Source organism: Maniola jurtina, chromosome 13 (genome assembly GCF_905333055.1).
Source record: "Maniola jurtina chromosome 13, ilManJurt1.1, whole genome shotgun sequence".
NCBI lineage: Eukaryota > Metazoa > Arthropoda > Insecta > Lepidoptera > Nymphalidae > Maniola > Maniola jurtina.
The window spans coordinates 10,147,181-10,173,917 of NC_060041.1; the positions used below are offsets into that span (position 1 = coordinate 10,147,181).

At 36.5% G+C, this 26,737-nt stretch overlaps 2 protein-coding genes across 5 annotated transcripts; both read right to left on the reverse strand.

Moving 5' to 3' along the window:
• Nucleotides 1-332: 332 nt before the first annotated feature.
• On the reverse strand, nt 333-9,836 carry LOC123870731. The gene is made up of 4 exons (XM_045914112.1): nt 9,620-9,836; nt 6,835-6,976; nt 2,896-6,759; nt 333-2,672 (listed from the first exon to the last, which is right to left on the reverse strand). Exons 2-4 carry the CDS (start codon nt 6,958-6,960, stop codon nt 1,788-1,790), a joined length of 4,875 nt encoding a protein of 1,624 aa, XP_045770068.1. The 5' UTR covers nt 6,961-6,976; nt 9,620-9,836; the 3' UTR covers nt 333-1,787.
• A 1,046-nt stretch (nt 9,837-10,882) lies between these two features.
• On the reverse strand, nt 10,883-26,512 carry LOC123870739 (SID1 transmembrane family member 1-like). Of its 4 annotated transcripts, none has more exons than XM_045914136.1 (22): nt 26,323-26,512; nt 25,420-25,489; nt 24,589-24,691; nt 22,246-22,347; nt 21,382-21,494; nt 20,981-21,087; nt 20,734-20,818; nt 20,016-20,099; nt 19,100-19,224; nt 18,347-18,474; nt 17,939-17,986; nt 17,318-17,413; nt 16,420-16,528; nt 16,206-16,281; nt 15,670-15,846; nt 15,001-15,118; nt 14,532-14,654; nt 13,996-14,112; nt 13,454-13,586; nt 12,523-12,727; nt 11,769-12,146; nt 10,883-11,735 (listed from the first exon to the last, which is right to left on the reverse strand). In XM_045914136.1, exons 1-21 carry the CDS (start codon nt 26,424-26,426, stop codon nt 11,970-11,972), a joined length of 2,400 nt encoding a protein of 799 aa, XP_045770092.1. In that variant the 5' UTR covers nt 26,427-26,512; the 3' UTR covers nt 10,883-11,735; nt 11,769-11,969. The 4 variants fall into 4 exon arrangements, with proteins under 4 accessions (XP_045770092.1, XP_045770091.1, XP_045770094.1 ...); XM_045914135.1 differs by having other exon boundaries at nt 17,318-17,416; XM_045914138.1 differs by lacking the exon at nt 17,939-17,986.
• Nucleotides 26,513-26,737: the final 225 nt, after the last annotated feature.

Consider the following 26,737-nt stretch of genomic DNA (forward strand, 5'->3'; position numbering starts at 1 on the left):
TGAAATTAATGTCATGAAACTAATTTCGTAATGAAAACTCGGCTTGAGTGTACTGTACGGCGTAATGACGAACATACGGACGATCAGATAGGATCCAATAGTCTGTTAAGGCCATTAGCGATTTAGACTAAAGTTTTACTAGCTACATAGCACAACTTAAATAATAAACAATATATCATTACATCTCACTTATATTTGCATTATTTTGTTTTGATTAAATATTAAACTATGTTAGTTGTCTGTGCCATCTATAATAATATGTTTACTTTGTGCCGAGTTAGTTACAGAAGCAAAGGCAGTGTCAATGATAAAGGGTAACCACATTATTTGTTGATATAAGTGCAATTTTCAATTATTATCACTTAACTATATATTATTATAAAATCAGTCTTTGCATTCATTTTTTAATATCAGCACACTCAACTAAAAAATACTACTTGAAATATTTGGAAAAAGCAGCTAGCTAGTTCACAAGTAAATTTGCATGATCATTTTTGGTTCAGTAATAACATTATGTATTTGGAAGAGCATGTTCATGAAATGTTTAGAATAAACTGCTAGTTCAAATAGTAACAGTTTACATGATCATTTTTAGTTCAGTAATAACATTATGTATTTGGAAGAACATGTTCATAAAAGGTTTGGAATAAACAGATAGTTCAAATAGTAAGTATACATGACCAGTTTTAATTCGGCGTTCGTATTTAAAATACATAATATGAATATATTATGTATTTGGAAGAGCATGTTCATGAAACCTTTGAAAAAAAAAACAGCTAGTTTAGACGGTATAAGTTTACATGATCACTTTTAGTTCAGTGATCATATCAATTTGAACGAGTTCACATACCACAGAGACAGAGAAACATACAGTCAATGTTGCAGATCCAGTTGAAAATAGAAAACTGAAATATTTTGTTAAAAAAGCTAGATTAAACAGCAAAAATGGGATCCGTAATCCGTATCAAGCTATATATAGGGAAGTGAGAAGAACTACTTTTTTTAGAGTCCAAGACAGCATAATACAAGTTATATGAAAGAAATTTGGAATTCATCTTATTCTGGCTGTCTTGCTTGTTCTGATCTGGTAAAAACGGTACCAACAGGATGTGTTGTGTGAGCATCACATCTAGTGGCAAAGGATTGAAAAAACGTGTGAAAATACTGTAAATACTCGATTATTTTAATTATTATTAATCAGCAGTATTCATTTAGTCAAGAAAAGATTTATATTCATGTTTGATTCAATATTTAATCTGAGGTCGAAATTGAATACAAATAGTGAAGAAGACGACACAGACGATATGTGGAAACAAAATGTTGCACCTACGAACAGGGCAAAAAAATTATCTCTAAATATTGTAGAAAAGTTGACTAAAAATGTTTGATGTTGGCTTTAGCTTTAGTTGTGATTGTATAATGTACTTTCGTCAACTAAAACCACCCAAGCAAAACAGATTATGGCGCGACAAAAAGAAAAGAGATGCATTGATAAAAGTTCACCAGTGGCAATTGATTGTTATAATTTGTTATTTTATACTTGTTACTTTTTACAATTGAGTAACATTGTACAAAATTGTATGTGAAAAAGTTTTCTTTCATTTACAATTTCCACTTGCGGTTTTATTACGTTGTGACATGACACTAGTTAACATACAGTCTAAATAATAATTATACAAAAATACAAATAAATATATTATGGGAGTTAGAACAAAAAAAAATTAATAATTTATAACAATAAATAATTTTTGGGAACAACAAATTCAAAGACATCAGTTCAAATACAGCTATAAATCTGGCAAACACACCTGTTCATAAAGACACAGAACTTTGTGTATAAGCTCATATTGTTCAGAGGTCTGCACCATTCCACCACGATTCAACCGCATGTTGCACACTATTCCTAAAACATCCACTTTCTGTTCATTTGTTAGTTGCTTTATCCCATTTAATATAGCAATCAGACACCCAGTCCTGCCAATACCTGCTGAACAATGAACTATCGTCGGCGGAAACTGATTCTCCATAGCGAAGCTCGATGGCGAAGAGATGCTACTCACTTTAACAGGGCACGCGACACTTTGAGACTCCAACGGAGGGAACACAAATTTTGAACTGGGACTGCTACCGCACTTGCACTGTTCTTCCATCTCTTCATTGCAATCGCTAAAATCGTAACACTCTTCCTTCAAAACGTCTAGACTCAAGTTTAATAGAGCTGTCACATCCTTCGGGCATGTATGGTCGGCCCAATTGTGGAACCAGTAATGGTAAACGACAACACTATCACTCGATTCCACAGTCTCATACCGCACATCCAATTTTCTTATAGTATAACCGGACTTTCTTATGATACCACCATTCTTTATTTTAAAATTATTTCTTGGACTACTGTCATCTGAGAAAAAAGTAGTTTCGCTGCAATCCGGACTATGCACCATTATTTCTTCATCAATCTCAACCGGGAAGTATTTCTCGCATTTCTGCTTGATTTTTTCGAAAAAGTTCGTAAGCATCACGATCTTCTGTATGCATTCAGTTGGGAGGGCATCTGGAGGTCTTTGAGATCGGAAGTCGAGCACATTCTGCCGGACCATGAGCCAGAAATCGTAAATTGTGTTTGGGAGTGGCCCTTGGGTAGCGATATAACTGTTTTTTGTGTATTCATGCCCCTGAAAGAAATTAATAAAGGTATTAAAAGATTAAATTGAAATAATTAACATAAGACCTCACGTATCGATTTAACTCATTGCATCCGTCGTTAAATTACACAGTTAAGAATGAAGCGAATCACTTGGCTTTGAATAATTTAAAAATCCTTGGAATAAGAATAAAGATTATGTGATGATAATTAATTCATTTCAAAATTGATTTCGCATAAAAAACAATCCTCACCTTAATAAAATTGGCATTAATATATCCTTCGCTATTCCCAATGTCCGCTCGCAGAATAAACCTAGAATGTTCGTTAGGAAGGATTGTCTTATATCTATTCTTTGGATGTGATCCAGACACTATGGGCTTCTCCTGAAAATTCGTGGGCATATCCCAAAACTCCTTATATAAATTTCTCAACAGGCTCTTCTGGTACTCGGAGCAAGGTAGGGTGGCAACTTCTGGTATTTCCATTTGGGGGTTTTCTTTCGATATGTCGTCACTAACACGGCCCGAGCAACAGTGTTGCCCGTCGCCCATACCGAGACACTTTACCTTTGAATATCCATTTTTAAATACCTCATTCAGATCTTTCAACTGCTGACGAGTTAAAACACTCGAAGCGTTTTGCAGATGTTGCATATTAGCTAAATATAACCTGAAGTCCTCAGAAGTACTTTGAGGACTCAATGGTTTCGTGGTGATATTGCGTACGAAACCCGGTTGAAAATTAGTATCCTCTTGACGACCGAATGCGTATATTATTTCATTTTCCTGATCTCCGCAAACGTATGTCAGGTTTTGAGCACATTCTTGGTCTGCAAATGACCCAGACCAGAGATTATCATGAGAGCCGAATCCCAGACCCTTCTCTGTTGATCGTAATCGAGTTCTATTTTTGTAAGATTTAGGTATCAAGTTTTCTGTACTCAAAGATTTTCTATGTTTATCCCTATGGGGTATGCCCTGTAAATTAGGTTCGATTAAAGTTTCGTCAATCTCCAAATCTCTAGGTTCTTCTGGTTGTATATTAAGTGTCAAAGAGGTATTTGAACTCCGTCTTTCTAAAATTCCTTTCCGGGGTTCAGCGATATCTATGCTGTGATTGCTATTATATCTACTCAAATTGCACGTTGAGCTGTTTAAATTATAGTTGGAAATGCTTAAAGATCTGTTTGTTGATAGTTGTGGATTCGACGTATTAATGTTTAAAGTCAGAGAAGTATTAGAACTTCGTCTTTCTAATAGACCTTTCTTCTGACTGAGTTTTGCGTCTTTGTTTAACGAACTATTGCTCGAATGACGGCTAAGATTGTTACTGGAAAGGATATTCAAAGTGAGGCTGTTATTTGATCCACGACGCTGTAGAAGGCAATTTTTGGAAACCTCTCCAGATAAGTTCGTATTGGACGAACATATTACTCTCGTGGTCGGGGTCAAATGATCATTTGGATTAATAGACGTGTTCGAATCCCTCCTTTCTAGGGATAACTTTTTCTGTCTGCTATCAGAGTTTAAACTAAAATTCGATATACTTGTTCTAACAGTACTTAAATTATGACAGGACGCGCCAGCGCTGCTTAAAGAACAATTCGAGCCCTGAAGACTATGCGTACTTAACATTAAGCTTTGATTTGAATTCCGTCTGTGTAATTTCTTAACTAATTTCTCGTCTTCCGCGCTCGGTTCGAAATCATCAGAAGGGACGCCTTCAGGCAGAGTCTTTAAATTCGTACTAGATACACTTAAATTTTGTTTATAATTTAGAAGATTAGAACCAAGAGTCTGCACGGTTTCCACATGAAACGGTCGACTTTCAACGCCAGAAATATTTATTTCTGGACCGGTATCAGACATATTTTCGTCAAAAGATCCCATTGTTCTTGACCCCATTCTGGAGGTTCCTGGCTGGTATAACATTAGAGATGCGTGGTTCTCTCTCAAATATATACCGCTATCTTGTCCTTTCATGAACAGCCTACGCTGATCAGCTGTTTGGACCATATTGTGACCCAATTTTCCACCAGTCAAGTCATGTTTGGTGCTCTTTTGAGCTAGGATTCGTTTAAACTGACGTTTAGGTGTATTCGGCACCGATATAGAGTTTTGGGGAACATCTAAACACTTTTTCTGTGGTAAAGATAGATTGACAGTTTCTGAAGAATCCAAAGACGTTGCTTTGACTTTTAATGTTGGCGTTTTAACTTTCTTTTCTTCAGCATCTGTGTATAGTTTTTCGAATTCCAATAGTTCTTTTTCTAAATCACTATCACGTTTGGACAGGTCTATTGTTAAGTTTCGTAAATTCTTACCCTTTCGTTTCGTATGAGTTTCGGCAGCTGTCGTTGCACCTTCTTCAGATGTTACAGTTATTTCAAATTCTTTGGGTGAAAATCGAGGCATATCTATAAAGGACTGGGTATCAGAACTTTGTCGCAAGCATTTCTTTTGTTTTAAGTCTGGCGATTTAAGCTCTGGTTCAGTTTTTTCTTTTTGTTCTGCATCAAACTTAAATACAGGTCGTTCACTGGATGAAGAGACTCGATTCGTGCTGCGCTCCATACTTTCACATGACGTACTTATTTCTTGGTTTTTGTATGCCTCATTCATTTGGTCCTTCATTTGTTTAGCAATTGGTAAACCTAGATTTTGTTCGATTATTTTCGCATTATCAGAATCAAGAGATATGGATTTTAACCTTTGTCGTCTGGCTTGCGCAGAGTTAGGAATCGGTGTCAATTCCTTTTTCTCGTCTTCGACCATTGTGTCTACTTGAAGAGAATCTATTTTGGCACAACAATCAACTACGTCTTTTTCTATCACTTCTATTTTTGTACCAACCTCAGTCTCTTTGATATCATCGCACTTCGATATATTTAGTTCAACGCTCTTGTAATTAGTATCGCAACTATTGTGCCTTCTATATTTTTTAACTTCTTTATCAGCAGGAGGAGTGAATCTTTCTCTTTCAATGGAATTTCTTCCTCCATATCTCCTCGGTCTCGGAGACACTCGCGCTGCACTTTCTTCAGTAGCATTTAAATGCTCAAATGTGAAGTAATTTTCCTTGTTACAACTAAGAATCTTAGGGCTAGGTCGAGCACTTAGGACCCTAGGAGAGCTAGGTTTTTCGGTTAAACCGTTCGTTCTGATTCGATGATCGCATAAACCTCTCGGCGACTGTGGAACTTCCGCCTCCCTAGGAGTTTCGGGAAAGAACTTTGGGGACCGAATAGTGTCATAGTAGACTGATTTAGGTGATGGCTCCGCAAAAAACATAGGCGAGACCATTTCAGGGGGTGTGAAAAAACGCGGTGAACTTATGCAGTCTGCTAAAATTTTTGGGGAGAAATCAAATTTAGATCCGGATGATTTTTCTTTTGCCGAACTACATTCAACGATGCGTGGTGAGTTTTGCATTTCTAAACATTCCTGCTGTGATTCCGTGTGCGGTCCTTCACTTACGCTGCACATGTTAAGTCTCGTGCTAACGGATCGAAATCTTCTTAAATTACTTGGCGACATTTCCTTTTCGCTCTCTTGCGGAGACGAGGGGGCCCGTTCACCCATCTCATTTGTTTTTTCACTGTCTCCGCTCAATTTCCTCACAGATTCCGCGTCGAATCCGAACACCTCAGAATCTACAACCTTTGCACTTGTAACAAAGGGTGATTTTTCGTCCTTTTCTAAAGAAGGCGACCTGGTGGCACTGTATTTTTTCGCACGAGACTCTCTCTGCAGATCAACTCCTAAATCGGAGTTAACTATTTGAGCTAAAGGTCTCGGGATGGCTGAATATTTGTAGTCAAATGGTCTTTTATGCATCCACTGTTCGGGAAGAAGTAACTTCGGTATTCCACGATACTCTAAAGGGGGTTGTCGAGATGCTTGGGAGCTGGATGGCTGGGGGGTGTCAGGTTGTGGGATAGTGTTCTGCGTGTAGTTCTGAACGATGAGGATGTGTGAGGGTTGTGGTACGGGGCTCTTAGGGTCGGCAGGGGGGTCGGGCGCGGGCGCGACGGCGAAGGAGGCGCAGACACGGTGGGGCTGCGGCGGAGAGCCCACGCGAGTTACGCGCGCCGGTCCACCACACACTATGTGCACCTGGAAATTTAATGTAAAATTATGTATGAGCTTTGCCTGTTTAGAGTTGTAATATCTTTAGTTTGCAGTACTTACCTGGGTGACTTGCGGTTGGTGGACGGACGCGGGTGCTCTCTTGGCGGCGCGGCGGCAGAGCGCGAGCAGGGCCAGCAGCGCGGCCGCCAGCGCTCCGCACACCCACCCCGCCTGCGCGCCCCACATGCCACCACCCTCACATCTGACGAGCAAATACATTACTGAAACCTCTGAAACAATGCTGCTGTCAGTGTCTATCCAGAAGCCTACCAACGTAGTTTGACAGTCATAGCTCAGAGTAAGGACATCATTACATAATATAAGAGTTTGACGAAGCCGTCTAGGCAGAGCTAGTGTGCGCTAAGTGTGGGATGAATGAGCAACCCGAACTTTCAAAGTAAGATAACTATACCAAGTGGGGTATCATGTGAAAGGGCCGTATTTACCAGCACATTCTAAAACAGAGTTTTATTTATTTTTATGCATAATAGTTTTTGACTTATCCCTTGTCTCCGAAGTTTACCAATCAAAAATCTGAAAAAATAATTATGGTCAATAGAGTTTTATGTATATTTTACAGGAATAATGGAACCAACACACTAATTACCATAGATTTTTGATATTAACCTATACCTCTGCAAGCAAAGTTAGTGTTGCAGTCTGTTAACAAATGTGATTCTTACTGTATTACTTCTGTAGTACAGAACACTCAGTGCACGAGTCTGACTCACACTTGGCCGGTTTTTTATTTAGATATTCAGTGTCTTTATTTAAAATTGTTATTCAATAACAAAGATGTCTAAAAACTTGATAGGTACTTATTATGATTTATTTCACAATAATGTTGCAATGGATGGAGATTGAAAGTAACTTTATACTTCAGGGCATCTTCAGGGTAACTCAGTGACTGTTTTTTGACATTTGATAAATAGACAAACAAAAAATTTAAAAATCAGATACTTATTAAAAAGAGGCTCTTAGCACTAAGGCTGAGTGTATAGAGTGAACACTGACTTTTTTCAGACTTAAGTTTCAGTTAAAACAACATATATTTATGAGCAAAGCCTATTTTTTAGTTAGCGCCTAACAGTTTTGGTATTGGGCCATAATTCAATTAATCTAAGTAGGCATTTCATTTCTTTAATACAACAATTTTTCTTAGCAAAGTATCAAGCTAGGCGCATATTAACTATGAGAGACGAATTTTTCGTACCAAATTTGTATCAAAACATTACTCAATAATTAACTATAAAAGTTGAATATTTCTTACCCAATTTGTATCAAACTACTCAAGTATAAGGTACCAAGACAATTGAGCTTGCTCATTATCTTATTATTTTGCTCCATGGATAATGCTGCTACTGATTAATTTATATATTTCTTATTTAATTACTAAATAACAACTCCACTTTAACCAGGTTAACTTAAATTATACTTAATTAATAACTGTTTCAATGAATTTATATTATAATATACAAATAAAACAGAAAATCCCATTAGAACAGATCAAATGACAAAACTAGAATGATAATATTGAACTTGATGATTTCCCGAGAGTGCTGAGTCATCGGAAACTCAAAGAAGTTATGTCTCACCACATCCCTCGCCACTGTCTACCTTGCACAGATCATTAATGATACTTATTTGTAATTATCTCATTATTACATTTCCTTATCACTATAGCATACAATTTATTTCAAGCCAAAATCATCATTGTCTAGGTATCAAAATCATCTTCATGATATATTTATTTATTTATTTTTATTTTTCATGTACCAAAATTGTATTTACAAAGTTATAATAACTCAAATAGACAGACAGGCAGACGGACATATTTTCGCATTTATGATATTAGTATGGATAAAAGTTTAGATAAGCTCTGCCTTTCATATTCATAATGATCTTGCTTTTGAAAACAGATACAACAAATCTTGAAGAAGTTAATAAGTTATTGATAACTATGTAGCTTCTATTCATAACCGGCGAGGACCAGAGTTGTTATTTTATAAAAGCTGAAAGTTTCTCTGCATATTGTCCCCAACACAGGGAAGAATGATAAGTGACTATAAAATTTGGATTATGGTGGCTTTGGGAGATTAAGACAACCTTAAACTTTAACAATTTATTTTAAACTTTAAATGTGTCTGGCAGGGTGACACCAAGTGTCTGGCAATGTGTGACAGAATTTCTATAGATCTTTTACCTTTTCAGTGCATTTCAAATGAGAATATAAAATCATACTTTATGTTAAGATGTCTTAAACTTAAAATTCATAAATAAAAATATAATAAAATTACTCAATTGAATTTGGTACCCAAGTAGTACTTTGGGGGTTGTATAAGGATTAAATACCTAATAATGTGGTTGAGATAAACAGTTTAATGAACAGGCAAAATGAATGCCTTATTAAAATGACAATAGTTGATAATAATCATAGTAGAGCTATAAGTGTATCATATTTTTTGGAAATTACTTACTACTTATCTAAATTGATCAACGAAACGTCCGCGACACGACTATCGTAAATAGATCGCGCGCTGTAAATATCATGTCTATTTATGAAGCTGACATCCTCCGATGATATTCAGTTATCATGCCGTGTACGAATATTATTATCATTACATGGATACAACTATCCGCTAAATACTGGCCTTTGTTTTAAAATAATATTTACGTGAGACCTCTAATTCAAGGGTGTAGTATAATTATTATTCCTTATTTAAATGGTAGTTATCTCATCCAAACATGTTTGTATGAGACTATGTTTTACTCGGTTACTGTTGAAGCGTTTCCATTGACTTTTTATGGTGTTTTTTAATCAGAAAACGTCGTTTAGCTAACTTACTGTGCATCAGAATTGTATGTACAGTTGTTGCTTTCTGCGCTCCAGGGTGTAATATATATGTTGAAAGGATGAAAGTACAAGAAAACACAAACACAAATCACTTCACAGACACTGAATGAGCACTTTTCGTCGTCGTTTTGGATAAAAAATCACACGTTTTTAAAGACACTCGCCCAAGAAGTTTTGACGTTAGGTGAGTCGGCCATTTTTCTTAAATTTCCGACAGTTCGTGTGCTGCCAGATTAAAATGTTAAATTACCCTACATTGCCCATTCGGAACTGCACATTTTTTTTTTTTTACTATTTTAGCTTATAAAATATGTAAAAGGTTTACACGTGAGTTAAAAAATACCACACAACAAAACAGAACTTTAAAATTGAATTTCTAAAAATGAATTCCATGAAATTAGTTCTCGCTCGATTATGTAATGTCAACGTGTTTGAATGACTGATGATTTAAATTCAGAGAACTTAACCTTCCCAGGATTTTTTCCCTAGGAAATGAAGTAATTTTTCCTTCTCGTTTCACGAGGCTTCATTCAAGCCTTGAAGTGCACATGCGCCACAAAGTGTGCCACTAGGGCATCGACAGTCCTAATGTACCTATGTACAACTACATACTTACAAGGTGGCTAGGTCATCGTTCACACAGCTACCTATAAAATTGTTTACTATGTAGGTCGTAGAGTATTGAACTAAACTAGAATTTTTGGAATCGTTATCAGTAATTGGTCGAGGTCGACGAAAAGATTGGGTTCAGTGCTAATTAGGTACCACACAAACTGTGTTTTAAATCAAGTCATCATACCTATTTCGTAAATAGTTTAAGTATCATCATCATCATGATCAATCAACCCATGGCAGGCCAATTACAGGGCAGACCATTGAGAATTGTGGAAATATTATTATTGAGTATTCCCTGGCATGCAGGCTTCCTCACGACGTTTTCCTTTACCATAAAAATAAGTGATATTCACACATTTATCTCCGAAAAGTAAGATGTGGGTGCCCGATATCGAACCCTTAACCTCCCGAAAAGAAAGCTTACGCCCTAACCACTATGCTATCTAAGTTCTAATTATGCTGGTTTAAGTATATACATACATTTTTATAATACAAATAATTAATTAAGTATGGGTAATTATTTACATTCATGAATTTAACTACTATACTTGACTGCATTAGGATGATATTGATGACTTTCAGCATCTAATAATGAATAAAGGAAGAAAGGTAAGGTACTAATTAAATTAGACACAACCAAAATTTATAAATTGAAATTTATTAAATCTTACATCTAACTAGGATAACAATCATACGTGAGCAGGCATAATAATATATTATCATACTTAAACTAGAACATAACATTTGTTCAAATACAAGCACATTTTTATATCACAGTCATTTTTAATCTTACTACAATCAAATGTATTTTAGTAGTAGATACAAAAATCTTACTTAGCTATAATATACTGAATTTCTTTGACATTCCCTATGAGAAAGCGTGAGTGTGGTTAGATATATTTCAAGTGTCATAAGGATTGGTAACTTCTTAGGTTTCCGTACTCGAAGGGTGATAATACCCTAGCCTCTACTGTCCATCCGTCGTGCGTCCGTCTGTCTGTCAGCGGGCTGTATCTCGTTAACTGTAATAGGTAGAGAATGGTCGCAGAATGTGAACATATTTCTATTGCCGCTATAACAACAATAAATAAAAATTTCAAAAGGACCGCCATAATAATTAAAATAAAATTAATAAGTGTTACTTCTTACGATGGTACGGATCCCTTCGCGTGCGAGTCCGACTCGCAGACCGCAGTTTACCGATTTTTATATCATAATAAAAAACATAAGTATAGGTTCGTAGGTTTAAAACATTAAATTGAAATCAACGAATAATTTCATAACAACAATATAAAGACTGGAACATAAAAAAACGTTAATATTCTAAAACATAATATTATTCGTAAAGAAAACGTAAGTTCAGTTGAAATATTTTCAGAGCATTATACCTAAAAAGATAGTATTGTAAAAAAATAATTTATTTAACTGGCTACACAGAAATAAAATGATCATCATAGACTATAAAATCATAGTTAATTACAATGTGCACAAACTAAGAACCAGACGAGAGAAAAAAAAAACAAACTAAGAATAGGAGTGACTTTCCGCCACATTCTTACATCAGCTGGAAATATGAGTTCATTACTAAAATTAATAAAGAAAAAAAATCATATAATGAATGAGGAACACTTAGGAGCTATAGCACCACATAATAATTAGAAATAAAAGTCACTGAAAAACAGTTTTACTTATAGTATAGGAGCTAGTGCACACTAAAATTACTAGCTTAAAACACTGGTATAAGATGTCTAGGAGTATCGGCGAGAGGGTCGTCCAATATAAGCAATGCATTAAAAGAGAAGAAAATGGCGGACGCTGAGGCCAGATGCCATAAATCATGTGAATCTAGCATATTTAGCGCCGAACACACGGCGTTGAGATTTCTAGACTGTGCTGGCGTTTGCTGAAAAAAAAAAATCAGATTTATCAATAGGGTAGTTTAGGAGTTTAGAGGCTGGGAAATTAAACTGGGGTAAAATGGCCACTTTGATACAACTGCTATTATTTCGTAGTTTTTTTTATTAATACACCTCATAATGATATTAAAATACCTATTCAATGAGATCCTACTCAAGAGTACACTGCAAAAAATTTTTTTACCCTGAAATATTTTTTTAAATCTGAATTAACATCTATCTAGTGGTAACCAGTTTCTATGTATAGCTGTGCTAAAATTTAACAACTCAATTTTTTTAATAGTTTCGACAAAAAATGGCAGTGACATAGTTCCTTGTTTCACTGTAGAAGCCTAAAAAAGACATGTATAAATTTCTACTCACCGACCAATGAGTCTTCGAGTCTGTAAACAACAGTGCAGCCAGAACCCAAGAGACGTGGGCTAAAGCCAGCCACAGCAAGGTGGCTATGGATATTTTCTCCCTATGGACCAGCTTTAAAACCACATATCCCAGTGTGTAGAGGAGTGTGTTGCCCAGTAGAATGGCAAGGAGGTGACGGGCTAAGTCTTTGCCGTGTTCATATATGCTGAAAAAGGAGTTAACTTGTATCCGAAAACCGTGAATTTGTGTTTGCATCATTAAAAAAAATGTGTTTAAATTTTCAAAGAAAGATAACTATACCAAGTGGGGTATCATATGAAAGGGATTTACCTATACATTCTAAAACAGTCTTTCATTTATTTTTATGCATAATAGTTTTTGATTTATCGAGCAAAATGTTGAAAAAATACCCAAATAAACCCTCGGTGCGCGAGTCCGACTCGCACTTGGCCGGTTTTTTTTATTCAGTCCACAAAACTGACTACAATTGTAAAAGATAGCAAGATCATGTGCAAAAATACTGGTTCTCAATTGTGTCCACTGGATGTGGACGTAGCATGCGCGATTAAATGATAGGTACGATAACTACAGCGCAACAAACACGCTTGACAAATAAGCTTAAAAAAAACAAAACTTAAACCAGAACAGCTACTAACAAAAAAGAAAGAAAAAAGCTTAACAAACTACTTACTATCTGCGTACTAAACTTGTTTTTTAGTCTTGTCACAGAAATATATCCGCGATCTGTGTTTCCTACCAATTACAATCCGGGTATCTTTAAAACAAGAGTGAATAGGCACCTTCTAGGTAAACGCGTCCCATCTTAGACCACATCATCACTTTCCATCAGGTGTGATTGTAGTCAAGCGCTTGCCTATAGTGAATAAAAAAAAACTGAAGGTACTATTAAGTATTTTGTGATAATACGTACCCATATCCAGCAAGAGCCCAGTTAGCTATATTAGCAATCACGAGTAAGACCCCTCGGGCGCGGTACACAGGTATAAAGGCTGAGCGGCCATGTTGTTTAATGCCTTTCCATGCTTTGACGACGATTGATGGTTCTGAAAAGAATATGGTATCAATACAGAACGAGCAAGACCACTTTCACGCGGCATTAACACTGCACGTTTTTGTGCAGGATAAGGTTAACCGCACTTTGGATTCGAATTTGTATCGTACGTATGCGTACGACCAGTAGACGTACGAATAGGTACGTTTTCCCCCGGCTAAATAGCCAGAGTCCCGAAGAATCGCTTTCGTGCGTGCGTGATGCGTGATGGATAAACTCTATCTTCAAGATAATTCTCTTTTTTAATACCACCTTAATCCCACTTTGGTCCCACAAACATTGTGTCCGTAACCCAAGTTAAAAAAATATATTATGAATCCATCTTTTATGTTTAGCGCACGAAAAACATTTAAAAACTGTACATTTAACGATTCCATCGTAAAATTACTCCCCTGACTTACCTATCTTAAGTCTACCCACATAATATATTTGCAGTGTGAGTATGAAGCATACGCCGAGATGCATTATGGTGAAAAAAGTCCAGAAATACTTGTTGGGGTACATCATGCCCAAACAACCTGAAAGAGAAAATAGAGAAAATAAAACGCCTGCTTCTATTTGTTAAATAGAACTTTTTAGAAGTCCGTGATACACAAGGAACAATAAAGTTAATCTAAATATATAAAAGGAAAAGGTGACTGACTGACTGATCTATTAACGCCAAGCTCAGATTACTGGACGGATCGGGTTAGGCATGCATATAGTTATTATGATGTAGAAATCTGCTAAGGATTTTCGAAATGTGTGTGTGTGTGTGTGTGTCTGCGTGTGAGTATGTTGCTGTGTAATGCGATAAAAAAGGTTTAAAACAAAAAGTCTAGAAGGCTTCCTTGAAGTTTTCTGTAGAAAACATTCATAAATCATAAAAATTATCAGTTCACATGAGGATGATCTTTGGCTAAAAAAGTTAAAGAAAATAAAAAATAAAAAGCCTCACCAATAGCCATCAGCAAGGCAAGAAGCATAAAAGTTGTATGGGCGCTAGCATTTACATCCGGGTGACGACTTTGGTATAACTTTATCATACACAAAACTGCGATCACGTACATGAACGACGAATCTGTAATAAAAACAAATCATATAAACGCCATATAGGCGATTGTTGCCAAAAAACAATCGAATAAAAATCGACAATCGATTGATCATTCATTTTAAAGTCTACGAATGCGGAGCGCAGTTTGAAACAAATATATTTGAACCAGGCGTGCAATCGCATTCGATTTTCAATTCATTCGTCCCAGATCCGCGTGAAACAACTGAACAATCGAAAATAAGTAGTAAAATTTCTCGATTGTACAATAATTTGATAGTTATTCGAATGAATCACTTTTGATTTGAACGAAAATTTAAATTTTTGGTTCGCACGAAAGTTATTTTAACAATTTACTATGTGAAGGTTATCTCACCGAACTGGAAGTTCATCTTGTTGGGGCAAAGGTGGTAGCAGGCCGAAAGCAAGCCTTCCATCACCAGCGCCAACCCCATGGAGTAAAGCAATCCTCTGTGCTGCGGTATGCCTAGTTCCTGCAAGATTTAACTTCGATCCGGTTAAGTCATTGATAATGGCGTCGATTCTTATGTTTAGAGTATCTGCATCTTTTTCTTTCTAGTATTGATGTGTTCCTACCTACTGAAAAATGCATTGCTTATATTCATACAATGCAAGGTTGCGACCAGCTTGCGATCTAAACTTGGAAAAATATGTTTTAAATGCGAATTTTTTCCGCACAATTTTTTTCCGTATCATGGAACATGGAAATTATTGAATGAAGCCGTTCCCGCGTATTTTTGATGACGTGCGGCTCCATAAAATATAAAATAGCGAGATAAAAATTCGCCGTGCGGGCTCACCCTCTGTGCATACGTGCAATCATTCGGTTCGTTTTCGTGATTCGTGAAAATACGATTCGAAGTGGCTATCATACAAAACGTACGTACGCGTGTGCACTCATTCGATTCGTATTTTGACGGATCCGTCAAATCACGAATCGAATGAATGCACAAACGCGCTTCGGGACAGGGAAGTATGGAAAGATATTACGAATGAAAATCAACATATCAGGGTGTGGCCTCACCTGGTTATCAATGTTTCTGAACTTTCGCCGGCATCTAATCTGCGCCATGAAAACAAGCCCCAGTATGACGTAGCCAATATTAGAGTAGACATGATTGAAGTCCGCGAGGACGCCCAACGGATGGGCGCACAGGAAGTTGTAGTAGCACACGTCTTGATCACCCGTTTGGAAGATCAGCTGTAGATATAATCAAATTGCCTTGATTGGCAATATCTTACTAATATTATAAGTGTAAAAGTTCAGATATTTCTTACTCCTTAACGGCACAATGAATGACTGAACCGATTTGATTGAAAAAAAACAAAATATTAACTAATTTATGGAGCCTAACCCACCCCAAAGTATAGAAGTACATCTAGTAAATGCATAAAAAGTAGAACTATTGGTCTTAACAATTACAATTACAATACAATAGTCAATGTACATTGACATAGTTCAGAAAAAATATAATTAATTATATATTTTATTTTAAAGAAGCATGAAAAAACGTTTATTCTTCTACTTCTAGGCCTATTCCAGAATATTTTGTAACTTACCCGTTGGTACGTGAACAGTAACTGCACAACTGGCAATGCGTATACCACCGCCACTGTGAGAGCGCTCCAGAAGTACCTGCCAATGTAATCAATCTGTTGGCAAGTCTGTTGGTCGATTGTGGAAATACTGCATGGATCATACATTAGTATCTACATTGCAGCCGTGCGAAGCCGGGGCGGGTCGCTAGTAATAATGATAAAACCTGGATTTTACCTATTAGACCGTCGTGTCTGGGCGACAGGACAGGCTCGACTGAGCCCAGCCACATTCAAAGGCATTGGTAGCGAATTGCCAATATCCGGCTCCGATTCCAAGTCTGAGTCTATAATAGAGAAACATCTAATTGTTCAACCAGTTCAATAAATATTTATTAACCTTAAGGACCTATTTATTTATTTCCTAATGCTGCCTCACCCCCCTCCCTCCCTCTCTTAAAAAGCAGAGGTCAGTCCGCTTCCATCTTAGACTGCATCATCACTTACTACCAGGTGAGATTACAGTCAAGGACTAACTTGTATCTGAATTAAAAAAATGTTTTATACTTAATCTCTCTCTAAACAGATCTATAATATTATTATGTATGCAGCAACACTATGAAGTATTCCTGAATAGGTAACGCTGATAGGTCCTCACTGACGTACTAAGCGCTGATTGACAGGCTGATGGTCAGCGTTGGGAGCACAATACCAGCCAAAGAGTAACTAATTAATTTCTGTAGCTACAATAGCTAACAATAGCTAATCAATAGTGGTTAAGATGTCGGCCTCCTAGTCGAGGAGTCCGAGGTTCGATGCCAGGCACGCACCCCTAACATTTCAGAATCATGTGTGTTTTAAACAATTTAATATCACTTGCTTTAATGGCGAAGGAAAGCATTGTGAGGAAATCTGCATGCCTGAGAGTTCTTCATAATGTTCTCAAAGGTGTGTAAAGGCTACCAATCCGTACTTGGCCAGCGTGGTAGACTATGGCCAAAACCTCTTCTCATTCTGAGAGAAGACCCGTGCTCTGTAAAAAGCTGGCGATGGGTTGAACATGATGACATTTTAAAATTACCCATTTTAAACAACTTGTAAGTTGTAGTCCACATATTCCGAATTTTTCCACTTACCATTACTATCATGATTTAAAACCGGTACTGATTCGCTAACGCTCGGTTCAGTCCGAGAACTAGAAGGTCCAGGAGTTTCATCATTTAAAACTATTTCTTCTGGAACAAAAACTTTTCATGTAGTGTTAACTCGTAAATAAAGGATGGACCCCAAGCCTATAAGGCTATCCGCACTTTGGTTCCGATATCGTACGAATATGACACGTGCGAACACCCACGAACACGTACCAAAAATTCTGACCTTCCAAGTATTAGAGAGCGCACAGACTGAGTGCGACTTAGTCCATAGCATATTTTGTAGAATCGAGATTGTCCGTGCGTGTTCGTACGTCAAATTCGTACGAAAACGCATCCAAAGTACGGTCTTTACAATAGCGAATTGTAGGTACAGATTGGCGCTGACATACAGATGACGCCAGAATAATTCTGACATGGCAAACAGTTTGGAACAGTTCTGACATGGTGAACAGCAGACACCACTGCATTCAGAGAGCGCAAGACTTTCTTTTCATGCCTGTTACATGCATTAACAACTATATATAGTTCTTGCATATTTCGTACAAAAATCCACTTTTTTTCCATGCGCATGCTTTTAGATTGAAAGCAGATCTTATTTCTTACCAACACCCTTCGTATTAACTGGCTCAGGTAAGTGTTGTGTGTTGGGCTCTAAATGTTTAATAATAAAACAATGTTGCTAATTATGTTATACACAATCCATAAACTAACTAAAATGACAGAACAAAATATATCTATGCACCTATGCGCTAATATGTATTCGCCTGGTAGAGCACAAGAGTGAATTATTATGTATTTTCATTCCCCAATAACAGGTCATAATATTATTAGGGAAAACAGATGCAATTATAGTGAAAACAGCTCTTTTCTACATGGTTTTTCGGAAGAAAGATAAAATCAAATTCCGGCAAAAGGGCAACAAATGGAAGTGTCAGCCAATCTAAAGTGGAAAAAATTGGTGCTAAGGAAACAATATGCTATTCGATTAAAAATATATAAAATTATACATACGAGTTCGACTCTTGCAATAGATGGCGGTCCCGATTGGTCCTAATAAGGCCACACATGACATTAGAGCGAGTACGACCAAAACGCCCGTTATATAGTCTCCGTACGACACCGCTTCCATTGCACGAAACCTGGATTTTGAAATACCTTACACTAGCCGAAAACAAAAATTGATTTTTTTCCTTTTTTTTCTTAATTTATAGAATAGCGCTTGGATGATGCAGCCTAAGACAGAACGCGCTTGCATATAAGTTAACTATGTACTTAACAAAAAAAAACCGGCCAAGTATGAATCAGACTCGCGCACGGAGGGTATACTTGGATATTTTTTCGAACATTTTGCATGATAAATCAAAAACTATTATGCATAAAAATAAATTTAAATCTGCTTAAGAATTCACAGGTCCGCCATTTCATATGATACTCCACTTGGTATAGTTATTGTACTTTGAAAATTGAAACACATTTTAATTTTTTTTCTGTAACGTCACTACAAATTCACTGTTTTCGGATTTTTTCCTTTACTTGTGCTATACGACCTACCTACCTGACAAACATGATTCTATGTCAACTGGAAGTACCCGATAGGTTTTCTTGACAGACAAGACAGACGGACAGACCGACGTACAGTCACATAGACAGACAGATAGGCAGACAGACAACAAAGTGATCCTATAAGGGTACCATTTTTCTTTTTGAGGTACGGAACCATAATATATGGATCAAAATTAAAAAAAAAAAACTATTTCTACCAGCCTGAAAGTTTTGAACCGACTGCCAGGATTCCTCACTCCGCTTTCTGAATCACTAATTCCCGTGCAGTCTTCGTCGCTCTCCTTCACTATGAATACTATGTAAAATCCCCGCGGAAACATAGATTGCTGAAAATATATTACTTCTATTTGCCTCTCACTCACACGATTTATGTAAATACTAACTGATGCCTGCAACTTCGTCCACGTAGATTCTGGTTTTTAAAAATCCCGTGAGAACTCGATATTACGGGATAAAAAATAACGTATGTTATTAACTCCAAGTCTTTAAACTATACCTATACAAAAAATCACGTCGATCCGTTGGTCCGTTGCCACGCGATTGAAGGACAAACCAATAAACAAACACACTTTCGCATATATGATGTATGAATTAATGGATTATTTTGTTTAAAGGCGTAGGCTCAATTGGGCTAACATTCCAAAGTAAATAGACATAACATTAATTTTTCATCTTTGAACTGAGCTGCCATACTATGAAATAGTTCATCTTCATCATCATCATGATCAACCCATCGCAGGCTCGCTACAGAACACGGATCTCCTCTCAGAATGAGAAGGGATTTGGCCATAGTCTGCCACGTTGGCCAAGTGCGGATTGGCAAACTTCTCACACCTTTGAGAACATTAGCAAGCTGAAGTGGCAGTGGGCAGGCCAAGCCTGTTGGAGGGGCGATGGCCGTTGGAGCCGGAAAGTCCTCGAGTGGAGATCCCGTATAAGCAAGCATAGTGTAGGACGCCCTCCAGCACGATGGACCGACAATATAAAGAGGCTGGCGGGAAGTGGCTAGATGAGGAAGACTGAGGAGCAGGTGCGGTGACACTCTTTAGGGAAGGCCTATGTCCAACAGTGGACGTCCACAAAAATAACAATTTCGGCAGAAGTAACATCTACTTACAGTGATTGTAATGCCTCCCTTGTGGGACATCGTGAAGTAGTACCCTTGGTACAACATATCCTTTTCGTTGTCAAACACTGGACACTGTAACAAATTCATGTAAAGGAAGAAGAAAGAAAAAAAAGTTTATTTCTTAAAAACACATTACATCTTATAACTAAGAGTTGGTTATTCCGGCGCTTCTTCACTTGAGCATTAAAGCCAACAAGCCTCAAGCAGAAAGGCACCGGAATAAACTCTATCATAATATGTGGCACATTCCGAAAAAAGGTTCCAACCAGGTTCCAACTAATATCATTTATGGAATATACTATGGATTCTAACGATTAAATGAGCCAAAATATAAACTCCCTATTGATTATTATTATCTTTAATACGTCGAGACTTGTTAGCTACCAATATCCTGTTATTCGACGTACTATCTAGAATGCTCGAGTTGTTTTCTATTGGTGTCAGTATATTTTCCTTTTTTTTGGTTTTTTTGTGATGTAGCCACAAATTCAAGGTTTTCGGATTTTTCCTGTACTTGTGCTGTAAGTCATTGCTAACTGCCAAATTTCATAATTCTAGGTTAACGGGAAGTACTCTATAGGTTTGGTTCCCGTGCATGACTTGACAGACACGACATACAGACAGACATATAACCAAGTGATCCTATAAGGGTTCCTTTTTGCCTTTTGAGGTATGGAACCCTAAAAAGTTTAAATTGATTACATACCGAATTATTTTGTATGGAAACAAAGGCGCACACATCGTCATCAGAATCGATCATAAGAAGAACACTTTTTGGCTTGTAGTTGAACCTAAAGTAGAAGAACAAAATACTCTTTTATAATTTCACTAAAAAAATTAGGTTGCCGTAATTATATAGCGAGAAATTTTAATGGTTAAATTGGGCGAACGAAGTCGGGGGAAAAAGCTAGTGTAATATAAAGGCCCCTTTATGGCAGAGCCTTAGCACTTACTTGGGAATGTAAGTTGAATTTTTGGTTTCGGTGAGGTTCCACGGATCCCGGTCAAATGAAAAATAGTAATATTTCGGCGAACTAGGAGTCATGTTTAACGTTACTTCCTGAAACGACGAATTTTTGAGTTTTCACATCTTTTTCTTACTAATGTAATAAGAAAAGGACAGACAAAACTAATTAAATTTAGAACTGTCAAACCTTGTGACTTGTAAGCTTGTTGTTTGTAGAGTGCACTAAAATTTAGAGTCTTTAAATTTAAAATTCATTTTCCATCCTTTTTTAGCAATATTTAAAAGAAAAAGATGCAGATACTCTAAATTTAGTTTAGAGAAAAACATCAGAATCGAAGCCAAATTTTTTAAATGAGGAAAAAATTGCGGGAAGTCCATTGCACATACCTTATCAACTTCTACGTAAAAGTTTTGAACACGCTTTAGTTTGATCTTCACTAATATATTTTCAGGACTCGAAGTGGCCAACGTCAATGTAGGTCGACTTTGGGCCGTTATATCTGAAGACAACAGAATATCCTTTAACAATCATTTTGATAAATAAGTATACTCGTATAACTACGTATAGCCGTATAAGTAACTAGATGATACCCGCGACTTCATCCAGGATTTAGGTGTTTAAAAATCCCGTGGGAACACTTTGACTTTCCGGGATAAAAAGTTTCTTATGTCAAATTCAGGGACGCAAGCTACCTCTGTACCTTTCATGTAAATCGGTTAAAGGGATGGGCCTCTAAGATTCCCGTGGGAACTCTTCGATTTTCCGGGATAAAATGTAGCCTATGTCTGTTCTCCGCATATAAGCTAACTCTGTACCTTTCATCGAAATCGGTTAAACTGTTGGGCCGTGAAAAGTTAGCAGACAGACAGACAGACACACTTTCGCCTTTAAAAATCTTTGATTTTCAGGGATTAAAATTAGCGTTTATCTATCGTGGGTAGTATCCATTATTAATATCGTCTCAATCGCAAATCGTTGGGAGCTGAGTCCCTGGGAATAGGACCCCGGGTGAGTTCGAAAATAGTCGGACTTACGTCGACTAACCACATGAGTACCTATAAAATAATTATAAAAGTTAGCGATATAAAAAAAATTCTTTTTTACTTTGATGTAAGATTTTTTAGACCTGTATAACCTGTTATCTCCCAAAGCCACTATGATCCAAACTTCATAGTGTCCGATTGTTCCTCCATGTATTAGGGACCATTCTGAAGCAGGTGTTAAAGGGACTAGTAAGACTAACAACTTACTTGGCCCTGCGTCGTGTGGACAGAGCGTCCTTGCCATGTCGTTGAATTGAAGTACAGCGGTGCGCGTAGGAATCACTAGGGGCAGCTCCCATGATGACACCCCTAAGAAATCATAATATTAAGTTATTATTGATTAGCTGATGCCCGCGACTTCGTCCTGTCGTATAGTCGTCCTGTCGTTGTGTATAGACTATACAAATTTTAAATCCCTATTTTACCCCCTTAGGGGTTGAATTTAAAAAAAAAACCCCGGCCAAGTGCGAGTCAGACTCGCGCACCGAGGTTCCGTATTCGGAATTTCTCCGACATTTTGCATGATAAATCAAAAAGTATTATGAATAAAAATAAATAAACATCTGTTTTAGAATATACAGGTAAAGCCCTTTCATATGATACCCCACTTGATACAGTTATCTTACTTTGAAAATTTTTAACATTTTTTTTTAAATGATGTAACCACAAATTCACGGTTTTTGGATTTATTACGTGTGCTATAAGACCTACCTACCTGCTAAATTTCATGATTCTAGGTCAACGGGAAGTACCCTATAAGTTTTCTTGACAGACACGACGGTCGGACCCACGGACGGAGAGACAGACAGACAGACAGACAACAAAATGATCTTATAAGGGAGTTTTTCCTTTTGAGGTACGGAACCCCAAAAATCCTTTCTAAATAGCACTAACTCAACCTATGTACAACATAGTACCTATACTTGGAAGAATCAATAGTAGGTATGTTAGTACTGTAAGGTTATTTTTTAAAATTGATTTGAGTTGTCAAAAATAATATAAAATTATTAATTTATCCAATGCAGGTAGTTTGATAAAATCGATATTTGGCTCATTCGATGTCATACAATCTGTTGCTAGGAGGCCAACAAGATTGAACTTGCATAAATACGGGTGTTTCGAAGGTTTTAGTTTAGTCTCCTTCTGAGATTCGGAGCGATATCGCATATTTTCGGTATTTGGATTGTGAACTGAATAATTAGATGTTGTGATAGCAATCACGCTCTAATTAAATTATTTATTTTAGCATTAGTTTGTTTAGATTAAAACTCTCGGATAACCTTACACATTAAACTAGTGTTTTTTGTGTTGATTTTGAGAGGACATTCCAATAATCCGATAAAAATATTTAAATAATACCTGCTTTTCTGAGTGACGCCAATAGTACATAGTAATTCAATGTACAATTACATACCAACATTATAACTAAATTATACATGGAAAAATGTGGAGTAATATAACCTTATCTCCACTCGAAATAAAAGCTTTCTACCAGAAGCCCCAAAATGTAAGAGAACAATGATCTCTTTTATGAGTTTAAATAATTTCTAAAATGAGTTTGTCAAGTCAGACTTCCGAGGCAGGGGACGGGAAAAGTTTTGATATAAAAAAGTCCCGTATATAATCCTACGGAAGTGATAAGGTCCTAGCCACAACATTATTATATCATATCCTGCCTACGCTTAAAGACTTCACAGAATTTGCTTATGGATGTATAACCACAAGCAAATTGTAAAGAGTCAAGTTACAATAAACAGTAGTGTGGAATGTACCTACCTATAAATAAATGTTATTATCGGCCTTAAACAGTGACTTCATTGTTGCGAAATATGGGAAATATAAACAAATCACATCACACTAATATCACACTAATATTATAAAGGCGAAAGTTTGTATGTGTGTGTGTGTATGTTTGTTACTCCTTCACGCAAAAACTACTGGACGGATTTGGCTGAAATTTGGAATGAAGATAGATAATATTCTGGATTAGCACATAGGCTACTTTTTATCCCGGAAAATCAAAGAGTTCCCACGGGATTTCGAAGAACCTTAATCCACGCGGGCGAAGTCGCGGGCATCGGCTAGTACTAAATAAATGTTCTTAATACAATTTCTATTACTTAGAAGTTATAGCCATACTATAACTTCTAAGAAATAGAAATTGTATGTGCATTCCTTAAAGCCAGGACAGAATCATATACTAGGGATATGATATTAGATACAGAGGTCCCACAAAGCCATCTAGACAGAGAAATTGTGCGGTAACTGCGGGATGTAGGAGTGACCCGAACTGGCAAACGTAGTTAGGGGCCTGGATGCAGGCTAACCTGGAAGGATTTTAAGTTTTTATTAAACCCATACCCCTCTGGTTTATACACGGCATAGCACCGGAATGCTAAATCGCTTAGCGGCACGAATTTGCCGGTAGGGTGGTAACTAGCCACCGCCAAAGCCTCCCACCAGACAAAGCTAGAGGTACTTAATTTATATGTTTTTTTTTTGATATTTCTAGGCTATTTGCAATCAGTCATTTTATATGTTTAGATTTACCTTTCTGTTGCACTGCAGTGACAAATAGTGGGTATTCTAGATTGGTTGTGTCGTTGGTGCTGACATGGACACGAGTTGGGAATCCGGACAACAGTTCAGATTCCTAAAAACGAAGAATATAATATTGTACCATCTTAGCATAGTTCTACCGCCTGGTCCGACGTAAACTCACACTTAGTATACATCGATTTGATAAATAAATGCCTACTTGCAAAATTCTGAGAAACTAATTTTTTAACACCAACGATAACATGTACATTGCACCTTATCTAGACATGATAAATCAAATAGTGTATAGCTAACTCAGTTAATTTATCCTTATATTACAATTTGCATAATCATCATCACAAGCCATCGCCAGACCATTACAATATGAAGACTTTCAGGCATAGAGGGAATTAGCAAATTACACACACCTTTTAAAATCATTATGAAGAACTCTTAGGCATGCAGGTTTCCTCACAATGTTTTCTTTAAATGCGTATAATATTAATTACTTGAAACGCACATAACCCCAAAGAGTTAGAGGTGCATGCCCGGGATTGAACCCCAGACCCCTACAAATAGGATGTTGAAGTTTTAAGCACTAACTTATCACTGCTTCAGTAAAACTGTATATGTATATCCTACTAATATTATAAATGGAAAGTGTGGATGTTTGTTACTCAACACGCAAAAACTACTAGACGGATTTGGCTGAAATTTAGAATGGATGGAGATAGATTATACCCTGGATTAGGCTAGGCTACTTTTTATCCTGGAAAATCAAGGAGTTCCCGCGGGATCAGCTAGTAATAAATAAATAAATAATAACATGGAAAAATATTTTACCTCAGTGAAATCAAGTATTTGAGTTTTTGTGCTATTCACAATCACATCTATGATATTGTCATATTTATATCTGAAAACAAAGAAGAGCCATTGTGGCCGATTCTCTTGTTCACAACCTCCAAACTAAACCAAATTCTAGTGTTATCCTTTTCCGACATTATGAAAAGAATAACAATAGATTTAGGCGTGTCATTTTAGTTTAGTTAGACATTGTGAACAATGGAATTAGCCAAAATGGAGAAGTTTAAAATTAGTGCTATCTCCTTCTACATGTGAATTTACTTCAGAGATTTTTGTACAATCAAACTGGCATCAACATCAACATAATACAGCCTACTGACAGACAGATAGACAGACTTTTTAAACAACTTCCAAAACCAAAAAATCAAAATGAAAATATTTTTTATTCAATTACTTATACAAGTAATTTTGTTTCTTCAAAATGCATCTGTTTTAATTGGTTTTTGTAATTAGTAAATTCAGTACTCACAATAATATGTTATTTTTAATATTTTAATAATATTGTTGCATGTTCATGCTAGATATAAAATTATTGTGCTCAATATATAATTATAGATCTGTTATAAATAAAATAATTTTAACCTCATACCAAGCGGAAACTAGTAATCTAAGTCTTGTATTATCTAGAATTATTTAGTGTAGGTACATGCAGGATATGAGGGAATCCCTGAAAAGGCATAGATGATAGAAGATCCAATTATGTTTCTCCATCTATATTTATTTACAATAATGATTACCTATTTTTATGTTTAATTAATGTGCTATGTTCTAGCTATGTTAATGAAAGATGAAAATAAAGTGACGATGAATTTACCATTGACTGAATTTACTAATAAGTACAAGAGTAATACTAATAAAAATAAATAGGAATACTGTGCTTACGTGTTGTTATAAATAAAATCTTTATTTGCCAAATTTCGCCAAAGCTGATCAGACGCAGAAACATATTTACTAATGACAACAGTAAAAATTATCGCACCAAGCATTACTGTTTCATTAAAATTAAAATATAATGGATTTATTTAAAAGCACCCGACATACAGTCAATACAACACAACAATAAAGTCAAAAGTATAAATGACAAATGTTCCTTGAGTCAAAACCATAAACCATTGACAGTCTACCGAACTTGACAGTGACAAAGACATTGACATATATGACCTCAGAACTTTTTTTTTGTCTGCCTTTACAAAGATTAGCCAATGTCAAGTTTGTAGTTATTTGTAACAAGTTAGTTAAACTATACAATACAAGTATGGACCAGTATGGACCCCGTCTGTGCCAGTGCTCGCCGACA

Coding starts and splice junctions, on each gene's coding strand:
- LOC123870731 (XM_045914112.1), bottom strand. CDS start 6,960: ATGTGGGGCGCGCAGGCGGGGTGGGTGTGCGGAGCGCTGGCGGCCGCG. Junction 6,760..6,834: donor ACCAACCGCAAGTCACCCAG/GTAAGTACTGCA, acceptor TTAAATTTCCAG/GTGCACATAGTGTGTGGTGG. Junction 2,673..2,895: donor TTAATGCCAATTTTATTAAG/GTGAGGATTGTT, acceptor AATTTCTTTCAG/GGGCATGAATACACAAAAAA.
- LOC123870739 (XM_045914135.1), bottom strand. CDS start 26,426: ATGCTTGGTGCGATAATTTTTACTGTTGTCATTAGTAAATATGTTTCT. Junction 20,819..20,980: donor AATTCAACTTACATTCCCAA/GTAAGTGCTAAG, acceptor CTTCTACTTTAG/GTTCAACTACAAGCCAAAAA. Junction 17,417..17,938: donor AGTTAATACGAAGGGTGTTG/GTAAGAAATAAG, acceptor TTTTTGTTCCAG/AAGAAATAGTTTTAAATGAT.